This window comes from Littorina saxatilis, linkage group LG7, assembly GCF_037325665.1.
Source record: "Littorina saxatilis isolate snail1 linkage group LG7, US_GU_Lsax_2.0, whole genome shotgun sequence".
In the NCBI taxonomy this organism is placed as follows: domain Eukaryota; kingdom Metazoa; phylum Mollusca; class Gastropoda; order Littorinimorpha; family Littorinidae; genus Littorina; species Littorina saxatilis.
This window is the reverse complement of record NC_090251.1, coordinates 24,390,526-24,417,513: the sequence shown is the minus strand read 5'-3', so window position 1 is coordinate 24,417,513 and position 26,988 is coordinate 24,390,526. Positions and strand designations below refer to the sequence as shown.

At 46.0% G+C, this 26,988-nt stretch overlaps 2 protein-coding genes across 8 annotated transcripts in view; both read left to right on the top strand.

Annotated features, from left to right (window-relative positions):
* Window positions 1–26,988, top strand: part of LOC138970986 (adenosine deaminase AGSA-like) — a 396,962-nt gene that overhangs the window by 20,288 nt on the left and 349,686 nt on the right. For 6 of the 7 annotated variants that reach the window (XM_070343575.1, XM_070343574.1, XM_070343571.1 and 3 more), the window contains 4 exons: window positions 79–284; window positions 1,133–1,290; window positions 2,579–2,781; window positions 4,298–8,582. In XM_070343575.1, the coding sequence (XP_070199676.1) occupies window positions 79–284; window positions 1,133–1,290; window positions 2,579–2,781; window positions 4,298–4,424 (694 nt within the window). In that variant the 3' untranslated portion in view covers window positions 4,425–8,582. Of the gene's footprint in view, window positions 1–78; window positions 285–1,132; window positions 1,291–2,578; window positions 2,782–4,297; window positions 8,814–26,988 lie in introns of those variants that run through there. The other variant, XR_011457136.1, reaches the window with a different exon arrangement.
* On the top strand, window positions 5,518–6,897 carry LOC138970160 (uncharacterized). The gene has a single exon (XM_070342648.1). It carries the CDS (start codon window positions 5,518–5,520, stop codon window positions 6,895–6,897), a length of 1,380 nt encoding a protein of 459 aa, XP_070198749.1.

The window sequence follows — 26,988 nt, the reverse complement described above, 5'->3', positions numbered from 1 at the left end:
GGATCTGAGGTGGTAAGCCAAACCGTTCTGACAGGATTGAATGTACCTTTAATCATATTCACCGTCCATCTTGTTCAGGTTCAAAACGTCGCCGGACATCCTGAGCGACGTGAAAGAAGCCATGAGGCTGTACCTCCAGAACCCAGGCTTCGTGGTGGGCTTTGATCTGGTGGGGCCGGAGAACTCCCTCCACCCCTTGATCTACTACGTGGATGACCTCCTGTACCCGTCTAAACAGAATCCACCCGTTAAGCTACCCTACTTCTTCCATGCTGGAGAAACAGGTGGGTCTTTATCCGATACAGGACTGTCTTAAAACGGAGTCGGTCCTACTTCTTTTCTTCACTTTTGAGAGACAAGAGAGTGAAAAAAAAGAAAAGCTTCCTTTGACTTGTTCCGCAATATTGTATCAGTGTTTGGACCAAAAGAAGCACTTCAACGGACGCCCATAACAAACAGAGCATACTTTATTTAATTTTTTTTTTAACTTTAAATGTCTCAAAAACGGAAAAGCAAAAAGCCGAAAAATCGGTTCCGAAAGGTTCGCAAAGTGCAGGGTCTCAAACCGATTTGCTCAAAGCATAAGTCGATTCTCGTGCTTGTGCAGTAGGGGGTGCCAACAACAGCGAAGTATAGCACACATTTGTTTCGTTGGTCAACAGGTTTATCTGGCTTGTACGTGTACCCGGAAAGGTTATTTTCATCATAGATAAGAGAGCAGACGCTATGCGCTATGTGGACACTCAATATTACGTTTATTCTATGGCAGTTGCAATCAACTGGTTCCTGCGTACAGTTGGTTGCACATGCAGCAAAAGCTGCGTGGTGTACCTACCTCTAAAGTGTCATGACGTGTCTTGTTAAACAGACTGGCACCTGCGTACAGTTGGTTGAATGCTGCAAAAGCTGCGTGGTGTACCTACCCCTAAAGTGTCATGACGTGTCTTGTTAAACAGACTGGCACCTGCGTACAGTTGGTTGAATGCTGCAAAAGCTGCGTGGTGTACCTACCTCTAAAGTGTCATGACGTGTCTTGTTAAACAGACTGGCACCTGCGTACAGTTGGTTAAATGCTGCAAACGCTGCGTGGTGTACCTACCCCTAAAGTGTCATGACGTGTGTTGTTGAACAGACTGGCAGGGGTCGGCCGTGGACTACAACCTGGTGGATGCCCTCCTGCTCAACACCACCCGTATCGGACACGGGTACGCGCTCGACAAACACCCGCTGCTGAAGGACCGGATCAGAAAGCAGGGCATCGCTGTGGAGGTCAACCCCATCTCCAACCAGGTCAGTCCTTCATCCACAACTCTCGGCTCTATGGTTGGCCATAGATCATCTCCAACCAGGTCAGTCCTTCATCCACAACTCTCGGCTCTATGGTTGGCCATAGATCATCTCCAACCAGGTCAGTCCTTCATCCACAACTCTCGGCTCTATGGTTGGCCATAGATCATCTCCAACCAGGTCAGTCCTTCATCCACAACTCAGCTCGGCTCTATGGTTGGCCGTAGATCATCTCCAACCAGGTCAGTCCTTCATCCACAACTCAGCTCGGCTCTATGGTTGGCCGTAGATCATCTCCAACCAGGTCAGTCCTTCATCCACAACTCTCGGCTCTATGGTTGGCCGTAGATCATCTCCAACCAGGTCAGTCCTTCATCCACAACTCTCGGCTCTATGGTTGGCCATAGATCATCTCCAACCAGGTCAGTCCTTCATCCACAACTCAGCTCGGCTCTATGGTTGGCCGTAGATCAGCAAAAGGCTGACCATCAATTATTATTAAGGTCTTAACAAAAATAAGATCTTATTTTGCCCTGAGCTTTTTGTACAGCCGTTAAGATGTACGACCTTATTTTAGGAAATAAGGGATTTTCACCCTTTGTGTCAACCGTCAAACGGCTGTCCAGCTTATCTCTGGCCTAACCAGTTCCTTTTTGCAGGCCCACTTAGGAACCCCCGATAACGGAGTATGTCTGCATTAATGGCATTCGAGTAAACATGGGAGTTGAGGCCAACGAACGCAGAAGAAAAAGACGAAGAGAATGACTCTTAGGAACGAATGAGATCAACATAAAAATGAACGGAAGGACTAACATTTGCATGACAGTTAAAGCATTCAGAAAACCCGATTTAACGGACTCCATCCAGATGACACCAGCATGATAGCATCCCGTTTAGAAGAAAGAAAGACTTGCCGACCATTGTTGTCGCAATAAGTGAGTGTAGTTTTGCTCCATAATGCGTACCCTGCATTTTTTGCTGTTTTTTTAGCAAATAAAAAAAAAATCGTTTTCCAACACTCCCAATATTTATTTCTGTAATTTTCTTTTCCTTTGGCGGGTGTGGGGGGATGGGGTGGTTCTGGTCTTCTGTTTTGAATCAGAGAATCCCCCGAAAGCGGCGTACGGCTGCATGAAAGGCGGGGTAAAAACGGGCATAAGCTTACACGTAATCCCCCACTCGTGCACAACATAAGTGAACTTGGGAGTTTCAGTCCATGAACGAAGAAGAAGAATTAGAAAATAAATTGTTTTGTGTGCTGTTTGTCAACAGAGCTGGCTTTTCTCTGCAGGTTCTGAAGCTGGTTGACGACCCCCGCAACCACCCAGCGGCCGCTCTCATCGCAGAGAACTTCCCCCTCGTCATCAGCTCGGACGATCCCGCCGTCTGGGGAGCCGCGCCTCTTTCTCACGACTTTTACGTCATTTTTATGACGATGATCGGGGAGGACGCGGGCCTGGCCACTCTAAAACAACTGGCTATTAACTCACTGAGGTCAGTTCTTTTTACTATAAACGTAGAGTGTTACGTCCCTTTTATGACGTTGACAGTGAAGCAGGCGGGATCTATTGAATCACATTGAATCAACTTGCCGTTTATTCGCTGAGTGTTCATATATATCTGTGTCCGTTGACTTTTACGTTATGTTAATCACGCTGACAGGTGAGAAGACTGAGTCAGTTTCTGGCTGTAATCGTTTTATATGGCTTTGGTGTCACGTTGGTTGGAGTGAAATGAAAAAGGTTCATTTCGCCGTGATTTAGAATGGGACAGTCTTCCCGTTGTTCTATCTCTGTCTGTCTGTCTGCCAGTCTGTGTGTCTCCGTCTCTCCCTATTGTGCTACAGGCAAAAGTGAATAGACACACTCCGGAAATCAGTCTGCCTGGTTTGCACGTGTTGTCAAAGAGTGAATACTATTGCGTTAAACAATGGCGACTGCACGTGAGAGGGAACAATAAAGAGACCAAAAAGCAATGACGAACACGGAACGAATAACAGCGACGTTTCGACCTAAGGGTCTTCTTCAGGCACAAAAACACAAAAATACACACACAAAAAAGAAGAAGAAAGACGATAGAACAGATAAAGAGGAGAATAACTGACAAAACAACTGCACTGCACAAACCAACAAAAAATGACAAAGACAGAGAAGCAAGGGAAGCTACTCGAGGGGAAGCCAACAATAACACAGGCAAGAAAAAAAGAGTTGAAAAGCGGCAGTTTTGAGGTCTGTAGACCAAACAAAATGTGGGGGGGGGGGGGGGGGGAATGAATGGGAACGAAAGAGTAAACTCACGTACCCGTGCGGACACACACACGCTAAATACTATTGCGTTTAGCGAAGCAAGCTTTCAACGCTTCTTCTTCTTCTTGTCCACGTGTTTCAGGCACACCCCTCGCTTTCTTTCTTTCTTTCTTTATTTGGTGTTTAACGTCGTTTTCAACCACTGGGTTATATCGCGACGGGGAAAGGGGGGGGATGGGATAGAGCCACTTGTCACAATTGTTTCTTGTTCACAAAAGCACTAAATTGACTAATCAAAAAATTGCTCCAGGGGCTTGCAACGTAGTAGCCTATCTATTACCTTACTGGAAGAATGCAAGTTTCCAGTAGGCCTACAAAGGACTTAACATTTCTTACATACTGCTTGACTAAAATCTTTACAAACATTGACTATATTCTACACAAGAAACACTTAACAAGGGTAAAAGGAGAAACAGAATCCGTTAGTCGCCTCTTACGACATGCTGCGGAGCATCGGGTAAATTCTTCCCCCTAAGCCGCGGGGGGTACACCCCTCGCTAGTGACTGACCTATAATATGTCACTTGAAAAAGTTTGACTCACTAAAAGCACTGAGAGTATTCACTCTTTCACAACCCATAGGCCTACAAATCCGGGCCGACATCGACTATTCAGATAGCCTACCATATCATCATCGCTCATTGTAGACCTACTGATGTGCACACAGTGTAAACCGCCACCCTGACATGTGTTTTTACACCACAGGTACAGTGCCATGCAGCCCATGGAAATACAGAAGGCGGTTACCCAGTGGAAGATGAAGTGGGACTCCTTCATTCAGCAAGTGATCCGAGACTTCACCAGCTCTGACTTTCAAATTGTCTTTGGCTAATGGAAACACAATGAACTATTTTTGAAGCGAGCTAAAAACAAGTCCCTTAAAACACGTTTTTCGGAAATAACCCTGTCGGGGGGGGGGGGGGGGGGGGATAGAGTTACTGACGAGCGATGCCCTCTTAGATACACCATATATATCCCTTGACAGATCTATGGATACACTAAGGCCGCGAAACAATATGACTGGATAGTTGAGCCATAGATCTTATTTTACAAGTCTCACTGTTTCGCCATTGTGTTTTATGGGAAGCAACTCTTACGCGACCCTTGAAACCCCAACAGAGTTATTCCCCAACATTGTCTATTGGCTGCTGCTGCCACTGTTACATTTCAATTTCATCTTTTTTTTATCTGTGACTGAACTACTCAAATTCCCGTTGATTTTAACCGAGAAAAGAGACTGATTTGTAGTTTAGATTTGTTTTTCTTAGAGCATGCCTATAGCTCAAAGGCAGATTTGTTTTTCTTAGAGCATGCCTATAGTCGAAACTGATGGCTGCGATCTGCTGGCCGATGTGAATGCGTGATGTATTGTGTAAAAAAATTCCATCTCACACGGCATAAATAAATCCCTGCGCCTTGAATATGTGCGCGATATAAATTGCATTAAAAAAAAAATTTAAATAAATAAATCCCTGCGCTTAGAACTGTACCCACGGAATACGCGCGATATAAGCCTCATGGTGTGCGCATGTGCAAGTGTGCGTGTCGTGTTTTGGTTCTGTCTCCCGTGAAATTCCAAATTTCTAGAGATTTTCTATACCTAGCACCCCAAATCGTAGTATAATTAGTTCACTAACATCCTAGACCACGGTGAGACCTTTTTGTGTTTTGATTTCTTTTCCAAATTGTTCAAAATTCATATAGTTCTATTTTAAACCTTCGCAGTGAGTATCCAAGATGGCGGTCGCCAGCTCCACTTTCAAAACAAACCCTTCCCACTTGCATTCATGAGATGATAATGATGACCTGCCCCCACCAAATCACCTGGGCATTAGTCTGCTTATTTCTCACCTTCTTGAACTCTGTCACCTTTCATCCAAAACCCCCTCAAGATTCCCCCCTGTGCCCATGCACCCACCATAACCATGTCAACCTTGGATGACGATGTTTCAAGTGCCCCCTGCGGCATCTGTGACCGACCTGTCACTTGGGATGACAGGGGTGTCGAATGTGAATCCTGTGGAACCTGGTTTCATGCATCCTGTCAGCTGATTGGATCCCAGACTTACCAGTCCCTTGCAACTGAAGACATCTCCTGGCGCTGTGTCATCTGCGCTAACGCCAACTATAGCTCCACCCTTTTTGATCTGCATGGTGTTGAACAAGAAGAAAGAAACAACTCCTCCATACACTCTATCCCTGAAACAACCAAAGACTTTGACCCAATCCACTCCTCAACCCCTACTAGAAACAGCAACCATGGAAAAGAAAAAAACAGACCCCTTCGCCTCCTGAATATCAACTTTCAGAGCGCCTCAGGTAAGCGGGCGACAATACCAAACCTCCTAGAGAGTACAAAACCAGACATAGTGTTTGGCACAGAGACACACTTAGATCCTGGAATTTCTAGCTCTGAATTCTTTCCCCAAACTTACAAGCTTTTCAGAAAAGATCGGAACAGTGCTGGCGGCGGCGTCTTCATCGCTGTCAAGAACGACATTCAATGTGCCGATGTCCCGGAACTCAACACGGACGGAGAACTGTTGTGGATCAAGATCCCCACCTACAGACAGCAACCTCTTTACCTGTGCGTCTTCTACCGACCAGACGTGTCAGACGCCAATGGCCTGGCCCACTTTGAAACCTCCATCAGAAGAGCAGCAGCGATGAAAAACGCCCAACTACTAGTTGCTGGCGACTTCAACCTCCCGTCCTATGACTGGACCAATATGACCATGAAACCTAAACCCAGATATGCCCAACTCCACAAGGACTTTGTTGACCTCCTGGGTGACACTGGCATGGAGCAAGTAGTCAAAGAGCCCACCAGACGAGACAACACCCTGGATATTGTTCTCACTAACTGCCCATCACTGATCCCACGCGTTGAGGTGATACCTGGCCTCTCCGACCACCGCATTGTATATTTTGAATACACCACGCGGCCTGAGACCCTGAAGAACGTAGCCCGTCCCATCCTCCTCTACCAACGAGCCAACTGGGAGGAAATGAAACAGGACATGCTTGATCTCCAGGCCGAATTCAGGGAGACAGAGGATACGCCTACAGAAGACCTCTGGCAGCGCTTCAAGTTGGCACTCCTGGACAGTATGAAGAAACACATACCCACCAAAACACCTCGACTGAAATCCTCATACCCCTGGATCACCTACGAAATAAAGAAAATCGTACGCAAAAGAGACAGACTCTATAGAAAATGGAAAAAATCTGGCAACCCCGAACAAGACAAGGAAATCAACAGCCTGAACAGGAAAGCTAATCACCGACCCAAAACTCAAAGCTGAAGAGTTAAATGCTCAGTTCTTCAAGGCGTTCAGCGAAGGAACTACTTACTCAGAAGCAGAGTTCAGGACGAAGTGCACCATGCCTGACTCCCCTGACGACTATCCAACCATGGATGAACCCTCCATCAGCACCCAGGGAGTCGAGAAACTTCTGACAAATCTCAACCCCCACAAAGCCACAGGACCTGACGGGCTCACACCCCACGTTCTCAAAGAACTCGCTAAGGAAGTGGCCCCCATCCCAACCTCCATCTTCTCCTCATCTCTACACTCCGGAATAATCCCGTGCCGCACAGACTACAGAAAGTTTTCTTTCTTCCCGAGGACCACTGTCGACTGGAACTCCCTCCCATCAGATGTTGTCGAGGCCCCCTCCTATAATGCCTTCTGCTTGAGGGCAATGAGGGCCATACAGGCACAGTAACCGCCCTCCCCCTGCCCCACCTAATTTTTTTTATTATTTTTTTTAAATTTTTATTTTAATCTTTGTTAATGACACACACTTGCACTTCGCCAACATGTTAATAATGGTCAATTCATTGATCGCTGAACATTATTGGAAGAAGAAGAAGATGTTGATTGATTGATTTGTTTTTCTTAGAGCATGCCTATAGCTCAAAGGCACTGGTATGTCTTTACGATTGTCCAAAGCTCCCGCTGAAGAACTGTTTTGTGTTTGTTTTCTAATGGAATCGAAAACAAGTCGCGTAAGGCGAAAATACAACATTTAGTCAAGTAGCTGTCGAACTCACAGATTGAAACTGAACGCCAATGCAATTTTTCAGCAAGACCGTCTACTCGTAGCATCGTCAGTCCACCGTTCAGGCAGTGAAATTGACAAGAAGAGCGGTTTAGTAGTTGCGCTGAGAAGGATAGCACGCTTTTCTATACCTCTCTTCGTTTTTACTTTCTGAGCGTGTTTTTAATCCAAACATATCATATCTTTTTGTTTTTGGAATCAGGAACCGACAAGGAATAAGATGAAAGTGTTTTTAAATTGATTTGGAAAATTTAATTTTGATAATAATTTTTATATTTTTAATTTTCAGAGCTTGTTTTTTTGGAATCAGAAAATAATGGAGAATAAGATAAACGTAAATTTGGATCGTTTTATAATTTTTTAATTTTTTTTAAATTTTCAGATTTTTAATGACCAAAGTCATAAATTAATTTTTAAGCCATCACGCTGAAATGCAATACCGAAGTCCGGGCTTCGTCGAAGACTACTTGACCAAAATTTCAACCAATTTGGTTGAAAAATGAGAGCGTGACAGTGCCGCCTCAACTTTCACGAAAAGCCGGATATGACGTCATCAAAGACATTTATCGAAAAAAGGAGAAAAACGTTCGGGGATATCAATCCCAGGAACTCTCATGTAAAATTTCATAAAGATCGGCCCAGTAGTTTGGTCTGAATCGCTCTACACGCACGCACGCACGCACACACACACATACACACACACACACACATACACCACGACCCTCGTTTCGATTCCCCCTCTATGTTAAAACATTTAGTCAAAACTTGACTAAATGTAAAAAGGATTTTATTTATAAACCACGCTTTGCCCATTATTAGTCAATTTGCATTTGGAGTTGTTTTTTCTCCTGCGTTACTGCAGAAATGAATAACATGTTCTTAAAAAAGCTAATTGTCTGGTCAGAAAAGAAGCCAAAATTTGTCACCGTTGGCATTCGTATGATTTTCTGGGGCTCCTTTAATGTTATTGGGATTTTATTGTGATTGCACGAGAGAGAGAGAGAGAGAGAGAGAGAGAGAGAGAGAGAGAGAGAGAGAGAGAGAGAGAGAGAGAGACAGAGACAGAGATAGAGACAGAGAGACAGAGACAGAGAGACAGAGCGAGAAAGAGCGAGAGAGAGAGAGAGAAGACGTGTATGCGCGTATGATATAGGAGGTACAGGGCACCCTTTAACATGATTTCAGTTTGACATCATATAATTGCCATGGGAATACTTCCAGGACAAAGGGAGCGTGCGTGCGTGCGTGCATCCGTTGACACATGCAAGTGTATGTGTGCGCGCGTGTGTAGTGTATGTGCGTGTCACTCTGTTGGGTGTGTGTGTATTTTAGCTGAAGATTGAGTATTGCAATATTATGCAATAAAATATTAAAACAAGAGGCGAAGCCATCAAGGCTCACGTAAGAAATCGACAAACAGTAACACAAACTCAATCTGCACTCCGTCACACATACACACACACACACACACACACACACACACACACACACACACACACACACACACACACACACACACACACACACACACACACAGACTGAAGAGCATAGGTGAAACTGTGCAAGAAAGCACACTAGATCTAGATCTGTCTGTCTGCATGTAGCCTACTTACAGGACACGACTGCCAACTTGTCTCGGCGCGCTCAAAATAATAATGACCGAGACTTTCAGTACTTCCTTCGCGTGACGTCTAACCCTCTTACGTCATAATGTGACGTCAATGTAATGTGACGTCTTCAAATGTTAGAGTTTCTACCACAGACATACACACGCACAAACACACACACACACACGCACACACGCACGCACGCACGCACGCACGCACGCACAGACAGACAAAGTTACGATCGCATAGGCTACACTTACGTGAGCCAATCATTGTTTTTTATGTGTTTCATGCAGCTGAAAGTCGAATGCGTCCTTGCTCCTAATATATTTCTTCTGATTTTCGGTCAGACCTGTCGGAACGAAGAATTTATGACCCCAATAATTGCCTAGTTTTACCCATAAATCTTGGTTTTATCCGCTTAAAATGAGGACACCCCCCCCCCTCCTCCCATGCAACTTGACGGCTAGTCCGCCACCAGCAGCAGCTGAGCAGCAGACACTGATGATCGGGCTGTATACTCACGAATGTCAGTGTGCGCCAGTGAAAATTGAATCATATGTGCACACATTCTCGGACACTGATGTTAGTACAAGGACAACTCCGGACCAAACGTACCCACAAGCATTCACTGGCTCTGCCCCGCACCCGCACTGAACTCACTTTCTCACACGAGGCTCACACACATACACAAACACACACACACCATATGCACACTCACACACACACACATACACAAACACACACACACCATATGCACACTCACACACACACACACACCGGCTGAAACACACACCGGCACACACACACACTCACAAAAACGCGCACACACACTCACACACACCCAGACACAGAAACACACACAGGCACACACACACACTGACGGGCACACACTGACACACACACACATACCACCACTATTTGGCCAAAATCAGTCACCACACGAACGCACACAGATGGACACAGTAGGCACAGGGAGTCCTTCCCGTGTAAACGATTCGACTTGCCATCTTAGTTCTGGCCAGGCTATTACATTGGATAAGATTGACACCCCACCACCGCTTCGACAATTCAAACACCACTGAACAGCTTTGATGTGCTCAGTGCAAAGTGGCATTTTTGGTATGTGTGTGGGGGTGTTCTCATCCCATGTAAAATCTTGGCCAATCACAGGCAGAAGGTATCGTCCACTGGACGACTACTATCACAGAAAGACTACAAGGTACGTCACTCACCTTCGAGTCTTCTGTGTTCTTGGAGTCGCTTCCTGGGGAAAAATATTGTTCAAGACGGTTTGCCTCTTCCTACAGTCTGTGTAAGGTCAAATAAATACAGTTCAATGATTGTTTGAACTATATGCACCTTTAGTTTTCAGCTTCCGTTCGCTGCAGGTTGTTTTTAACCATCATTTGGACGAATCTTCGTTTGCGAGCCGCTAATATCCACACGGCGTCTAATTATGCATCCGCACCGAATATGCATACCAGCGCTCATTGGTCTAAAACATAATATGTAAATATTGTGCGGAAAAGGGAAGCTACCCACGGGAGTTTTCACTTTCGGTATTAGTGAAGAACCGTTTGCCACTTCATTCAAAATGAGGAAAACGTTTCAGTCGACCAATGAAAATAATCATCGAATATCCTGTTATTAACCAATGAGCGCTGGTATGCGTATTCGGTGCGGATGCATAATTAGACGCCGTGTGGATATTAGCGGCTCGCTTTGACAAAAAGCCGGATATGACGTCATCAAAAGTATTTATCGAAAAAATGAAAAAAAAGTCCGGGGATATCATTCCCAGGAACTGTCATGTCACACATGCAAACAGCATGATGTAGCACTGCACAAAGTAGCAACTACGCAGTGGCATCTCTTATAGTGCACAGTTCTCAAGGAAAAGCACTTTAGTTTCAAGCACCAAACTTATCACACACAGTTTTAGTTTCAAAAACTGCAACCAGTCCCATTGCCATTTGTTGGCTGGACCAGCTTCAATAAGATCTGTCCGTGCGTTTTCCGTCAAAACCGGTGTAACACGAAATTTTTACTCCGCGAAAAATTTACTCCGGAGTAAATATTTCGTACGAAATTCTTACTCCGAGTACACTTTTCGTACGAGAAAAGAACTCCCCAAGGCACGAAAAAATGACTCCCTCCACAAAATTTTTACTCCCCATTTTTTTTACTTCCAGTAAAAATCTCGTACGCAAAAATGGGATGCGGGCGAAGGGATAATGCCAATAAGTGATCTCGCGCACACGAATGTCGCGCTACCCTCCTTCCACCCCTCCCACCACCAAGAACTAACAGGGGACAAGGGAGTAAAAATATCGTACACCTGGCATAGGAAGTTAAATTGCTCGTGTTGAGGTGAAGTAATTTATTCGTTATTTATTCGTCAGGGGAGTAACATTTTTGAACGAAATGTTTACTCGGAACTCACCTGTCTTGGGGAGTAATTTTCTCGTGCAATGGGGGAGTGCTTTTTTCGTAAAGGGAGTAACTTTTTCGTACGAAATGTTTACTCCGGAGTAAAAATCTCGTGGGAGTAATTTTCTCGTGTTACACCGGCATCTTTGTCGCAGAAATCGTGTCACCACTTCGTAATGCCTGCCAAATCGCGAGAGAACTTTTTTTTTTATCGTGATGCAGAGTGAATCCGAAAGCGAAGAAACCTCACCTACGGGGTTAACCGCGAGCACGGACAAAAGCACTTATGTTTCCGGGCAAAATGCAACCGGTTCACTATAGCAGTTTGAAAACGCGTTCCGCAAGTAGTTTCGGGTTTTTTTTCCCTCAATTTTTTTTCCTCAAATTATTATTTTTTTCTTCAAAATTGCGGATTGACGGAATTTCCGTCAGACTTATTTTCAGATTGACTTTTCTATTTAATTTCTGCAGCTTAGGTAACTGCGCCATGTGTAAAAGATAGGTAGCATATGATTCGGACATACCTCGACACCACACATTTAAAAAAACAATGAAGACTTATGCGCAGTTACCTAAGCTGCAGAATAAAATAGAAAAGTACCGATTTACACATCGCAAAGAAGCGATTTTTCCCCCGTGTCCTCTAGCGCTCGCGCCAGGGGAGGTAAGCAGGGCTAGCAGCAAAAGCGCTCATTACATGTGTTCTGCATCTGAAAATTGGTTGATGATGGTCTGGAAAGATAGCTTTTGTTGTCAAAGTCAGGGTACTTGCCTCACAGAGTGACTGGATGTGCAACTATGTTTGCATTCAGATCATTTCAAACCTAAGTTGGTGATGTGTAAATATTTGTTTTTATTCTCTTTGTACACACCTTTGCAACTTTAGTTCAGTGTGTTGTGTGTGGTTTTAGTTGTTACATATATACATTGATATTTTGTTCATTTTGCACATGATTGCATTTTCTCAATCCCTTTGAGTTTGCTACTGTGTGTGTGTGTGTGTGTGTGTGTGTGTGTGTGTGTGTGTGTGTGTGTGTGTGTGTGTGTGTGTGTGTGAACAAACTGTACTTTTGCTGTACTTTTTGCAAGTACGGGTGTACTGATGTGCAACTATGATAGTGTTCTTCATTGCGATCATTAGTGCTGTCTTTTTATCCAGCTCCCAATTGTAAGCATGACGATGTGCACACAGTTCATTTGCACATTTAGCGTTGTGTGAGAGTGTTTTTCTCTATACATATGCATGGTGATCTGTAAACATTTTGCTTCTCTGTGCACAATGCATATGTAAACTTTTGTTGTTCGCAGAACCAACTTCACATTTTAACTACTTTTTATTCACATGTTTGCCAAAGTGTAAACATGTTGTTCCATTTAACGCTGGTTGTTTTTTTCCTGTCTTAAGACAGCTCAAGACATGTATGGTGATGTGTAAAAATATTGTTCTATGGGCACATTTTTTTGCACATTTATGTACTTCACTTATGTCAATGTAGCCGCTAATTTAAGTGCAGTCGATCGTACAAATATTTCATTGTGGGTGACTCTAGCTGTCGGCGAACTGCAACAAGATTTCTTTCCCAATTATATAATTGGTGTTACATATTGTTTTTGTACATTTTAACTAACATGCATCTTAATTGAAGCGTGACAAAATCATTTTGTCACATTGACTGAATTCTCAGACTGTCCACAATGACTGAAATCTCATAAACGGGCACACATTAAAGGCACAGTAAGCCTCCCGTAAACCATCACAGAGCTCCCCGAGCGTCTAAATACAGTACAAGCATACTTCCATTTGAACGCTCACCGAACGGGAACATCCTGGCTGCTTTCTGTCGAGCGTGAGACATTTTCAAAGAATTTATTTTCGTAGACTTGTTCCGTTAACAACAACGGCGCCTCGTTTTTGCGCTAGACCTAACTTTTAAAATCTAAATAATAAATTGACAGCTTGTTACACAAACATTCTTTAATCATAAAAGAATTCGTTCTTCATCAAGACAAGATCAGAACAATTCGAAGTTGTGAAAGTTTAAAAAAAGAAAAGCCCGGAAGCAGGGTCACGCAAGGGTCGTAGCAGACGACGGCCGGTTTATCAGTGCAAATCGCCGTTCCTCTCAACAGTCAAAAGCCATCGCTGGAGTTCTTGTGAACCACAGCCGTTGTTTCGTGCATAAAAAAAACCGTGCTATTGTAGATAAGCTCACGTCGAGTCGCATTCAAATGACTAACTATGACGACTGCATTGTGAAAAGGGAAAACTGGATCACACGGGTTCACGATGGCTCAGGGGTAAGATAAACCACGCAAAAATAAATTCTTTGAAAATTGTTCGCTCTTTACGGAGGGCACCTAGGATGTTCTTAATTGGTGAGTGTTTTAAATGAAATGGTGTTTGTACTGTGTGTAAAAGCCTGACCGTATCTGTGATGGTTTACGGGAGGCTTACTGTGCCTTTAACGCTGTTTTATCCTTTCCCAATTATATGAAAAATTGATAGGCGTTTTATTGTTCACAGTACCAACTGTTACTTTTTCCTATTTGCTGATGTGTAAAACTGTTATTGTACGGTGCACACTATTTTCTCCCAATAAATTTATGGCATTTTGTTTTGTATGATGCTATCAAACATTTAACACGTTTTTGTTGCTGCGCTTATTCACAATTAATTCTGTAATTTAAAAAGAAAAAAATCCCGTGCGTAGCACGGGTATCACTAGTTGCTTTTATTCCGCGAACGAACACGTATGCATTACATTTACTTCAGTCGACATGTACGGAACATCCATCGGACAAGCGAATGCGCAGGCACACGAGGAAGAGATGGAGGGGAAGAGGAAGCGAAATGCTAACTGGACTGACAGCGAAACGCGGACAAATACGAGATACCGCTCGCGAAAGATTTCAACCGATGCTCGTGGTGAAAACGTGCTAGCGTCTTCTTTAATGCATTACAGTGTCCATTTTCGTCAACTGATTCTGTGGCCGAACGGTTCTCACATTCGCCTGATGCGCGGTTGAGTCGAGTTCAAATCTCCATCTGCCCGTAATTTTCTTAACAACCAGCAACACGCCGACCGTCGCGTGACTGTTGGCGACGGTCGGCGTGTTGCTGGTGGTTTGTAGGTTGTCACTCTCTCAGTGCTACCATCGCCAAGTGTTGAGAGTCACTGCCCCACCTGAACCCGTACGCTGCTTGGCTGACTCTGTACTGGTGATCGTAGGCCAGCACTGAAGACCAGGTGTAGCGACTGGCCATTTCGCCGAGTTTTGCAGTGTAGGCTATGCGAGGTAGTCAACGATGCACCGACCCGACAGTCGGCCAGTCTCGATAAGTTTCGCCATAATTCTTGCGTTGGCACTTAGAAACTGGGCAGGCAAAACATTGTCTAGCTTGGTTTTTAGATTGGCGCTCAGTCGAATGAATACGCCCTCTCTAAGCTCGATCTCCTGCTGTTTCGCCTCCCGGAATGTGATAAAGTCTGTTATTTTGAGGGCCTCACCTGAACGTGGCTGTGTGTTCAGAAAAACTGTAGGATCCAGGTCTACACGGCCTCCGTCCAGCGGCGTCGCGGCGCCCGTGCCGGTCGTTGACCTCTGCAATAACTCGTCGAGGGACGTTGCTGCCGTAGCCGCTGTCGTCGCCGGTGATGTCGCCGCTGCCTGCTCTCTTGACAGTGGCCCATCGTCGCCCTGAAGTTCACGTATCAGAGCCAAAGTAGCAACATGGTGGCCCGGCTTTAGTTTGAGTTCAGTCACACTGGCCCTCGTGGCATTTACCAGTGCGATGTGCGTGTCAAAACCGGCCTCCACCAAAATTTCTGCCACCGTAGAAGGGAGCTGTTTTACCCACTTGTCAAACTTGAATTTGGAACTGTCTCTGTCAGTCATTTTGCACTGCTGCGTATAAAATTTTTGAAGTAAAAAAAACTTTGCTGCTGCTGCGCCGGTACAAAAGCTGACTGACTACACTGAATGCAAAAGCAAACAATCACATATTTAGGCGTAGGAATATTTTACTCAAGAGGCCCTACACACACAACTGCCACACGATACAAGACCCCTCTCACGTGCAGCCCGACCCATCCGCCGAACACGCTACCCCAAGGTCACGGTGTGTCAACTGATTCCGTTCATCCACCGGATGTTTCCGTTCATCCGCAGGATGTGTCCGTTCATACAGCCTTATTTTCGTCACTTGCTTCGGGAAAAACGTTTTTGTAAGTCGTGTGGGCAGCGCGCTTGTGTGATATTGAAAGAATAAGGTAGCGAAATGGTTGGGCTATGTGTACGATAAGTACCAAGGTGCTAATGAATCCTAATAATAACACACGCGGGCCGAACGTGGCAAAATTGCCTGATTTTTTTTAACATTTTCTTGTTTTTCTCGCTCTATTATCGAATCTGACCCCTGATTTGCACATGATCACCAAAACCATTGCCTGTTACGACATTTCGCTTGAACAGAAGTTTATAGAAACCCATGGCTTTTGTACAATCACTTGTCTTTTGAAAACATACAGATTCCGTTCATACCCCATGTTTCCGTTCGTACAAAAGTGCATGTTTCCCTTCGTACGAAACGCGTTTCCGTTCATACACATTCGTTAGATCAGAGTGAAACAGGCCCCCACTACAAGTTCTGTGTATTCCAATCGTCTTCAAATAGCACAAAGTACGAATGCGTGTGATATTGGACCTATGTGAACCATAAGATGAATTGAATTTGCATAAAACAGTTTTGTGTCCGTTCGTACTGATTTTGACGGGAAAATGTGTCCGTTCGTACCACTTTCATCAAATTGTTTCCGTTCGTACGCTTTTCATGACGTTTGTGCTTTTTGGTAGAAAGCTTGTGCAATTACAGGGTTCGCACGGTCTTTACAAGTCTTTACAGGTTTGTAAGAAATGAACTACCATTCTCATGTCTTTATAAGTCTTTAACAATTCTCTTGGGTTTGTACAGGTTTGTAAATTACCCAAAAATATTGTGCAAGGAAAATAAAATCGGTATAAATGTTCGTCGTTGGTTTGCTCAGTCCAATTATCACCAAAAAATTCAAACAAAATAAACGATGCGTGAAAATTGGAAAACAACAACGAAGTGATCGCGTTCGCCTGCAGCAGACGACAGAGAACAAAGTGGAAAATCAGCTCGAGTGATGTCCCTTTGGCTTTTGCATATTGCTTACATCCGGGACATGCGCAATTGGAAGTCTCAAGAGCAAAAATGCCGGGTTTGTGCTCGTTCGTAGATGCGTGGCTTGAAAATCCAGAGTTTTCGAAATGGATACGAAAGGACCCTAGAGGAAATAAGCGAAATGCTTTTTGCTGCGTCTGCAAGAAGACTATCAGCGTCGCTTCGATGGGTGTTGGAGCGCTTACGTCTCATGAGAAAGCTGCATCCTTGGTGAAACTGGACAGAGCCATTGATGCCCTCAAGTCACCACATGCCACTAATGTTCCTTCAACCTCCCATCCCTCCATCTAAATTACATGTGTGTCTGCATGTCTGTTTTTGTGTGTGTGTGTGTGTGTGTGTGTGTGTGTGTGTGTGTATTTTATTTTCCGGAAACTGAAAAGTCGGACAGATCCAGATGAAAACGCGTATGTATTACTATGATAATATTGTTGTTCAACACTAGTCCACGCACATTTTGGTCTTTCATTTTTATTTTGAGGGCTTTTAAAAGTCTTTAAAAAGTCTTTATTTTCTGAGACACAAATTCCGTACGAACCCTGAATTAGCATTTTTGAACCCCTAATTCGACTTATGTATAACCCATAATGCATGTTGTTCATGAGTGCAACAACACGCGACTGTGGCTTTTCTGGTGCAATACCATCCCTGTTTAAAATCTTACTGAAGAGCAAACATTTTGATAAGTGTGTCTTCGTCCAGTTTCCTTACACAATGTCATTTCAAAGATCTGAACTTGTGTGAAACCTGTTCAAAATATGTACTCTTTATTTCTTCAAATTTCAGATGTGCCACTCAGAAAAAAAGCAGATGCTGTGTGCTAAAATCGTTATAATCAGGTGATAGGTCAACACACTTTTAAATGTGTCTTACGAATAGCAATTTAACAAAACAAAACTAACACTTGTTTTAGTGAGGGAATACGAAAGGTAGGGTTACGGTAATACCTGTTTGCATAACTTTTTGTTTGTTCGTTCGTAAGTTTGTTTGCTTATTTGTTTGTTTGTATACTGCGTTTGTGTGAGTGCTTAGACTTAGTGTGCTTAAGAAGCGAATCTTTCTTCGGAAAAACCTGGCCACACTGCTTGCAGCTATACGTCTCCGGGACGGCTTGCGGTGAGGCTTTGTTTGAACTGGTATTCTTTATCACAATAGGCGCATGTGTAGAGTTTGACACCCTCATGGCGGCTGAAGTGGGCATGATAATCCCCTTTTATTTGAAAGCCCTTTTTGCATGTGTCACATGTGTTGGCCCAGCCTGGGTCTGCTGCATGTTTGTACCGAACGCGGATCGTATCAACTGATGCATCAAATTGATGCATCCAAAACCAATATTTGATGCATCATTTTCACAATTTGATGCATCATTTTCACAAAAGGATGCATCATTTTCAAAAAGGTTGCATCATTTTCAAAAACTGATGCATCCGATACGAAAATAATGCATCATTATAGAAAATGATGCATCATTTTGATGCATCATTTTGATGCATCACTTTCGGTTTTGTATGCATGCGAAAGATCATTCATTTCCGGTCTTTCCGTAAGAAATGCCTGAGCACGGAAAAACTTGAAATGACATTTTGACGAATATAAACAGATTGGTTAGATAAAACAAAAATAAACATACAACATACCATTAAATAGGGAACAAGTCAAAGTCACGGCATTATGCATTTCGTGTGCACACGAAGTTTTGACGCCCTTGACCTTCGACTCAAACTTTCGTTTTCCGACGTTCGTTTCGCTTCGTATTCCGGTTCAAATTTTGCTTTTTGCTCGGCACTTTCCGGGAAAACCCGAAAGTTCTGATGCATCCAAACGATGCATGAAATTGTGAAAATGATGCATCAAATTTTTGGTTTTGGATGCATCAATTTGATGCATCAGTTGATACGAGCCGCGTTCCGTATGTTTGTTTACTGCATGTATATTTAGGTTTCGCTTGGTTGCAAAGATAGCTCCGCACTGATCGCACACATGGTCCTTTTTTTTTAGTGGTGTGCTGGTGGCAAGCGCCGTTGGCTCTGTACTGATTTCAACGTTGCCACTGATGTCCAGTGTACTGGCGTAGATAACTGCCTCCTCAAGAACGGAAAGATGCACAGCCATCTGAAAGTAATCGAAAAACAAGTCGCGTAAGGCGAAATTACTACATTTAGTCAAGCTGTCAAACTCACGAAATGAAACAGAAAGCAATACAGCTTCGTCAATCGCAGTGACAAGGAAAATGCTCGCTTGTTTTTGTATTCAAACATAACATATCTATATGTTTTGGGAATCAGCAAACAATAGAAAATCATTCTTGGATCGAATTTAGCGTTTTCAGATTTTGAATGACCAAACTTCTTTTTAAATCTTTTTAAGCTTTGAAGCTGAAATGCAATCCCATAGTAGGGGCTTCGTCGAAGGTTGCCTGGCTAAAGTTTTAAAATCAGTTTGATTAAAAAAAAACAAGTCGCGTAAGGCGAAAATACAACATTTAGTCAAGTAGCTGTCGAACTCACAGAATGAAACTGAACGCAACGCAACGCAGCAAGACCGTATACTCGTAGCATCGTCACTCCACCGCCCGTGGCAAAGGCAGTGCCAGTGGAATTGACAAGAAGAGCGGGGTATTCGTTGCGCTGAGAAGGATAGCACGCTTTTCTGTAGCTCTCTTCGTTTTAACTTTCTGAGCGTGTTTTTAATCCAAACATATCATATCTATATGTTTTTGGAATCAGGAACCGACAAGGAATAAGATGAAAGTGTTTTTAAATGGAAAATTTCGGAGTAAATTTTCATTTGATTAATATACTTACCCGAATCACATAAAGCATTGTCACAGACTCACATGCTAGGTACTGAAAACGCTAACCCATCAAAAACATTTTAAGGGAAGCAACCCACTCCAAAAAAGGCTGAAATAGCCATGGTAATGGGCAGGTTCCCCGGGAGTTACCTCCCATATGGCTACTTCCCATCAGCTACCACATGGCCCATCATACGGCTTTTAAAGAAACTAAAACCATAAGCGGGGAAGGCGGGAGGGAATTCACTATGTGATTCGGGTAAGTATATTAATCAAATGAAAATTTACTGAGAAATTTTCCATTAAATTACATATTCTTACTCCGAATCACATAAAGCAGATAACATCAACATGGCGGTGGGCAAGAAAATAAATCAAACTCACCATCACATTCTATCCAGAACCTGGCCGGCTGCCACAAGGGCAGGAAGCCCGCGTGAGCCGTCCTGGCGAAGAGCAGAGACGTCCCGAAGATAATAGTTAATACATAATATCTTCGGAACGCCAATAAGCAGTGGACAAGACCTCGTCCAGACGTTTGGAGCGTAGCACAGCAAGCGACGACGCCCAAGCCCTAGTCTCGTGGGCTCTCGCAGAGTCCAGAGGAAAGGCAGGCAGCGCCCCCCCCCCCCCCCCCCCCCCGTTCGTGTGACTCCAGACATAAGCTTGTCGAATGAGCGAAGTCACCCACCGTGCCAGCGTGACCTTAGAAATGTCTTTCTCCCGTGCGGTAAGAATGGAAAGAAATAACAGTTTCTGAGTACTAGAACGTACAGCCTGAGTACGGGTTAAGTACAAACGCAGGGCCCGAACCGGGCAGTTGACCAAATCAGGATCATCCGGAGCCAACGCGTTGGTCAGAGCCTTGACTCTAACCAACAGAGAGGCCTGCCCCGAAGCCTGATTTTTAGCCAAAAAATCGGGCCGGAAGTGTAAAGACACTGAACCATCCGATTCGAACGAGATATCACCAGGCAGACCCGACAGAGCGTGGACCTCGCTACCCCGCCGGGCCGTAGCCAACAGAAGCAAAAACAGAGTCTTCCGAGTAAGGTTGTGAAGACTAGCCTCTCTCAAAGGCTCAAATTCCGTAGAACGTAAAAATGCTAACACCAGGAACAGATCCCACTTAGGGGTGGCCAATCTGGACCTGACCTGCTTAAGAGAAGCACCCTTAATCACGGCCGCTATCACTCCCCCTACATTGATCGAACGACCAATCTGTTTGAGTGTAGCGGAAATCGCAGAGCGCCGGACCCTCAAAGAGGAAACGGACGCGCCCTGTGAGAAGAGAAAGGAGAGATGGTTGGCGACCTGCATAGAGCGAGGCGCAACCGCACTAACCCCAGGTGGACCAGGACCTCCAGTGAGAGGCATAAACGGACGCTGTGGAAGCCCTATGTGAACGGCCCACCAGGTCCAGCGTCAGAGAAGAACACCAGGTGGACCAGGACCTCCAGTGAGAGGCATAAACGGACGCTGTGGAAGCCCTATGTGAACGGCCCACCAGGTCCAGCGTCAGAGAAGACGCCCCAGAGCGCCTCAGTGAGTCCCGAACAACCTCCACACGTGAAGCTTCAGAAGACTGGGCTCCTCGTGTGGAACGCCTGTTCGGGGCTGCACGAGTTCCCCTCTCCCGAGGGAGAGAGGAATGGGAGGCCCTTGGGCGAGCCGAAGCAGGTCTGGGAACCAGACCTGCGACGGCCAGAGAGGGGCGACCAGAAGAAGAGTCGGCCCCTCCAGTTCCGCCTTTCGAATTACTCGGCTGAGTAATTGGAAAGGCGGGAAGGCGTACGCCTCCAGACCCGTCCAGGAGATGTCCAGAGCGTTCACTCGCCAAGCCTGGGGATCTGGGAATGGCGAGACGAACACCGGAAGCCTCTTCGAGAACCTGGTGGCAAACAGATCCACGAGAGGCTTTTGGACCTGGGCCCAAAGGCGCAGCAGTGCCCCGTGAGTGATGGTCCACTCGGACTGAAGCACCCTGTCGGACCGGCTGAGAGCGTCCGCCAGAGTGTTCAGCCTCCCTGGAAGGAACCTGGCCGAGATAATGATGTGGTGCAGAGCACACCACTTCAGAATCTCGCAGGCCCTGTCCGAAGAGAGACGGGGACCGCGAGCCTCCCTGCTTGTTGAGATAAGCGGCCACAGTCGTGTTGTCTGTAAACAGACGAACATGCATGGCCTGCAGGGAGGGCAGAAACTCGACTAGAGCTAGAGCTACTGCTTCTAGCTCCAGCAAGTTGATATGCCCCTGGCTCTGTTCTGCCGACCACAGACCCGACACCGTGTGTAGATCCATGTGCGCTCCCCACCCCCGTAGGGAAGCATCCGTGAAGAGATCCAGATCTGGGGGTGGCAAAGCAATCGGCACTCCTTGGCAGACCCAGTCCGTGTCCAGCCACGGAAGGGTCGCGGACTGGAACCATCCCTGAAGAGGGACAAGGGCATTCCAGTCCACCTGAGATGAGTCCACAAACGGTTTCAGTGCTGCCTGCAAAGGCCGTTTGTGGACCCTGCCCAGAGGAACCAACAGAGCCATAGACTCCATCTGCCCCAAGATGGAGGCCAGAGACCTGAGGGAAGCCTGCAGGAGAGGCAAAGTGGAGCGGATCTGGGCTTGGAGCTTGTCCACCCTGCTCTGGGAAGGTTGGACAGTCCAAGCCACTGTGTCAAAAGACATCCCCAGATAAGTGAATGTCCGAGACGGGATCAACTCCGACTTTGATCGGTTGATCGAGAACCCCAGCAAGGAGGCCTCTCGAAGAACCGATTGGGTATGCTGCGCACAACCTATCTGGGATTGGTTCAGGATGAGCCAATCGTCCAGATAAGCCCGCAGTCTGATACCCTGCGACCTCGCCAGGGCGCAAAACTGTCTCACCACCATGGTAAAAATCCACGGTGCGAGAGACAGCCCGAAGAGGAGTTCACGGAACTGGTAGACCTGATCGCCCCACCGGAAACGAAGCCACTTCCGGTCGGACGGATGCATAAGAATGTGAAAATATGCATCCGTCAGGTCTATAGAGGTCGCCCAATCTCCTGGGCGGAGAGAGTCCCTGACCGTGGCTGGCGTCTCCATCTTGAACTTGATCTCTCTCAAGAACGTGTTGAGAAGAGATAAGTCCAAGACGGGACGCCAGGCCCCTGAAGCCTTGGGAACGACGAAAAGACGCCCGTAAAATCCCAGAGATCTTTGGTCCAGGACCCTCTCTACCGCACCCTTCTGCACCAGGGAGACAATTTCCATCTGAAGAACGGACCTTGCTTCCTGCGAGGAGGGGGGTTTGAAGGGCGGCGGCCGCCGGGAAAGAGGTGCCTTCGATCTCTTCCCGCCATAGGAGACGGAAGCCCGATCTCACCACTCCCACTATCCATTGGCTGTCTACAGAGACCATCCAATTGGAGAGTGCCCGGGAGGGGCCTCCCGCCATCACTGGTGTGGAGGGCGGAAGGGGGGTGAGACCGGGAGCACTTCATTGGGGGTGAGGCTTGCTACCAGAGCCGCCACGCCCCCTTCCCGACGCAGTCCGTTTCTTCCCACCTCGAGATGACTGCTGTGCAGGTCTCTTGGACCCAGGCTTGGGTTGAGACGAAGACTGAGCCTTCACTTGCTGTGAAGGCTTAGCCTGCCTCATGCCCTGTAGAGCAAAGTCACAGAACTGTGTGTCCTTGAGTGACTGGATCTCTTTCTGCCGAGCGTCTACCCCCATTTGGCCGAACAGAGACCCCTCTACAACCGGGGATACCCGAAGCGCATCCCTGGTAGCCTGGTCCGAGAAGTGAGAGTGGTCCAGAAACAGATCCCTCCTGCTCATTACCGCGTGTGCATATTGCAGGGAGGAGAGTCGCGTCTATTCCTCGTTCACCTTCGCGAGAGCAGCGAGAAGGACAGAAACGTCGTCCGCGTTCTGCTCCTCGCTAAGGGTGAACGGAACGAGAGAATCGGTCAGAGACCGAGACAGAGTGCGAACCAGAGTGTCGGAGATAGACGCAAGCTCCAAAAGCTGGCGTGCAATCTCCTCCAAACTGACTAGCGTCGACTCTTTTACTGACAAAACAGAATCGTTCTTGACCTGTTTTGACAAAAGAGGCAGCAGATCCCTCGTCAACGGTAACGATGACCGGGGAAGCGAAAAAGACGCTATCAGGTTCCGGTTGTTCGAAGGCAGAACCAACTTCTGATGACCCGAAGTGCCACCGGAAGAGGGTTGAGCCCCCGAAGCAACCCAAGACTGTGCCTGCTCCGGAACCGGTCCAAACGGCACCAGAAGCTGGACAGGCACGGGGGGGCAAACCACCACTCTGGCGCGAAGACTTCGCAAGCACCTGAGAAAGGTGGTAGGCCACTGCCGGTGACTCCACAAACCGGAAGGAGGAAGTGTCCTCCCTCCCGGGAAGGAAGTCGGCCATCGCTGAGGGAGGAACGGAAGTAGAAACTCCGGAAGCCGAAGCCCCCTCAGGAAAGTAGCGGGATGCAACTTCCGCCGCGGAACTCAGAATAGTCCGAAGCCGAGACGGAAATCCCGTACGCGGATCCTCGCTAACCTGAGACTGAACCTCAGACTGGTCAAACGGAGGATCGTAATCATCCACAACCGAAGCCGAAACGTCCGCGACCTGTCCGGAAACCGGAAAGTCGTGACGCCGAAATTGTTCTTGGCTCACCCCGCGGCCAGCAGGCAAAGGGAAAGCCGAAAACGCATCAGAAACGACCGGAAGTGGATGAGCGGAAGTCGACATCCCGTCCGGGAACGAAGACGACCGCCCCAGCTGATGCACAGCATGTGCCACCTGAACGCTGTTGTTCCTTCTCCGGGATCCAAGCTGATGTACTCGGAAGAGGGGCAGCGTATCCGGCCGAAACCGGAGCAGGCTGTGGCCGGTGGCCGCAAGGCCCTGAGGCCAGCTTGTAATCCATACCCTCACAACCGGCTGAGCGGGAAGTGAGGACAGGAACTGTGCTTCCGGCCGAAGCCGGAAATGCGGCGACCGTAAACGGAAGCTGCTGCTGAGAGTCACAGTCCCGGACATTCTGGCGGGGACGGACATCAGCATAAAGCACAGACTGGCTACCAACGTCCAAGCCGGAACGGGAGGACGAGTCACCAGGAGAATGCAGAGTGCGACTCTGCCCCATTGACTTGTCTCCCAGCAGGGAGTGTCCCGACGCCTCGCGAGGCCTGTGGGACCAAGTCGACTTACTTGGATGTCCACTGACAGAAGTGGTAAAGGCAGAGGCAGGAAGTTGTACCCCTGAACCGGAAGCCACCAGAGAAGAGAGGGACTGTACACCCCCCACGGAAGGAGGCACCGCAGCACTGCCGGAAGCCGACGAACGCTGCATTTCCTGTTGCACCAAAGACCGGATCTCTGGAACTAACGACTTAATTAAAGAGGACACAAGTGCCCCCTGTTCCGGCGCCGACAAAGGGGAAGGCGCAGAAACAACCGAAGAAGAAGGACGAGCCTCCGTAGCCTCCCTCGGAGGTGAAATCGTAACCGAAAGTACAGTATTGCGTTCCGCATCCGTAACAAGTACTACCAGCTTAGAAGAAGACGACTTGGGCTTTATCTTGCCCTTCACGTCGCCCTTGCCCTTACGTCTGTCAGAGTCAGCCATAATGACTTGACAAAAAGCACAAACGTAAGACGAAAATACAGCAAACAACGTAAGTAGAAAACACGGACTGAAAATTCCGTAAACAAAACGAACGTTAGCAACAAGAAAAACCAAGCTTGCAGAACAAATTACAGAAGCAAGCGCCGGTTACATGCCAAACAATGAAAACGACAGCAAGCTGACGAAATGCAAATGGCGGCAACACCAACAGTTACTGATAACTATGTCCTAGGGACGAAACATCAGCAACAACAACAAGGAAAGTTGGAAACAAACAAGAACGGGCTCACCAAGGCTGGCGCCCACACGGGAGAACGACAGGTTAACGCGGCTGGCAGGCAAAAAGCTCACACAGTTAGCCGCTGTCTAGTGAAAATTCAGAGCACCCTCACACCACGCTGCTGAAAAGACGAATGATGGGCCATGTGGTGGTTGATGGGAAGTAGCCATATGGGAGGTAACTCCCGGAGAACCTGCCCATTACCATGGCTAATTCAGCCTTTTTTGGAGTGGGTTGCTTCCCTTAAAATGCTTTTGATGGGTTAGCGTTTTCAGTACCTAGCATGTGAGTCTGTGACAATGCTTTATGTGATTCGGAGTAAGAATATGTAATTTAATTGATTTCGAAAAAAAAATTTTGATAATAATTTTTCTATATTTAATTTTCAGAGCTTGTTGTTAATCAAAATATAACATATTTATATGTTTTTGGAATCAGCAAATGATGGAGAATAAGATGAACGTAAATTTGGATCGTTTTATAAAAAAAATATTTTTTTTTACAATTTTCAGATTTTTAATGACCAAAGTCATTAATTGATTTTTAAGCCACCAAGCTGAAATGCAACACCGAAGTCCGGGCTTCGTCGAAGATTACTTGACCAAAATTTCAACCAATTTGGTTGAAAAATGAGGGCGTGACAGTGCCGCCTCAACTTTCACAAAAAGCCGGATATGACGTCATCAAAGACATTTATCAAAAAAATGAAAAAAAGTCTGAGGATATCATACCCAGGAACTATCATGTCAAATTTCATAAAGATCGGCCCAGTAGTTTAGTCTGAATCGCTCTACACACACACACACACACACATACACCACGACCCTCGTCTCGATTCCCCCTCTATGTTAAAACATTTAGTCAAAACTTGACTAATGTAAAAGAACAACAAGTCGCGTAAGGCGAAAATACAATATTTAGTCAAGTAGCTGTCGAACTCACAGAATGAAACTGAACGCAATGCCATTTTTCAGCAAGACCGTATACTCGTAGCATCGTCAGTCCACCGCTCATGGCAAAGGCAGTGAAATTGACAAGAAGAGCGGGGTAGTAGTTGCGCTAAGAAGGATAGCACGCTTTTCTGTACCTCTCTTTGTTTTAACTTTCTGAGCGTGTTTTTAATCCAAACATATCATATCTATATGTTTTTGGAATCAGGAACCGACAAGGAATAAGATGAAAGTGTTTTTAAATTGATTTCAAAAATTTAATTTTGATAATAATTTTTATATATTTAATTTTCAGAGCTTGTTTTTAATCCGAATATAACATATTTATATGTTTTTGGAATCAGCGAATGATGGAGAATAAGATAAACGTAAATTTGGATCGTTTTATAATTTATTTTTTTTTATAATTTTCAGATTTTTAATGACCAAAGTCAT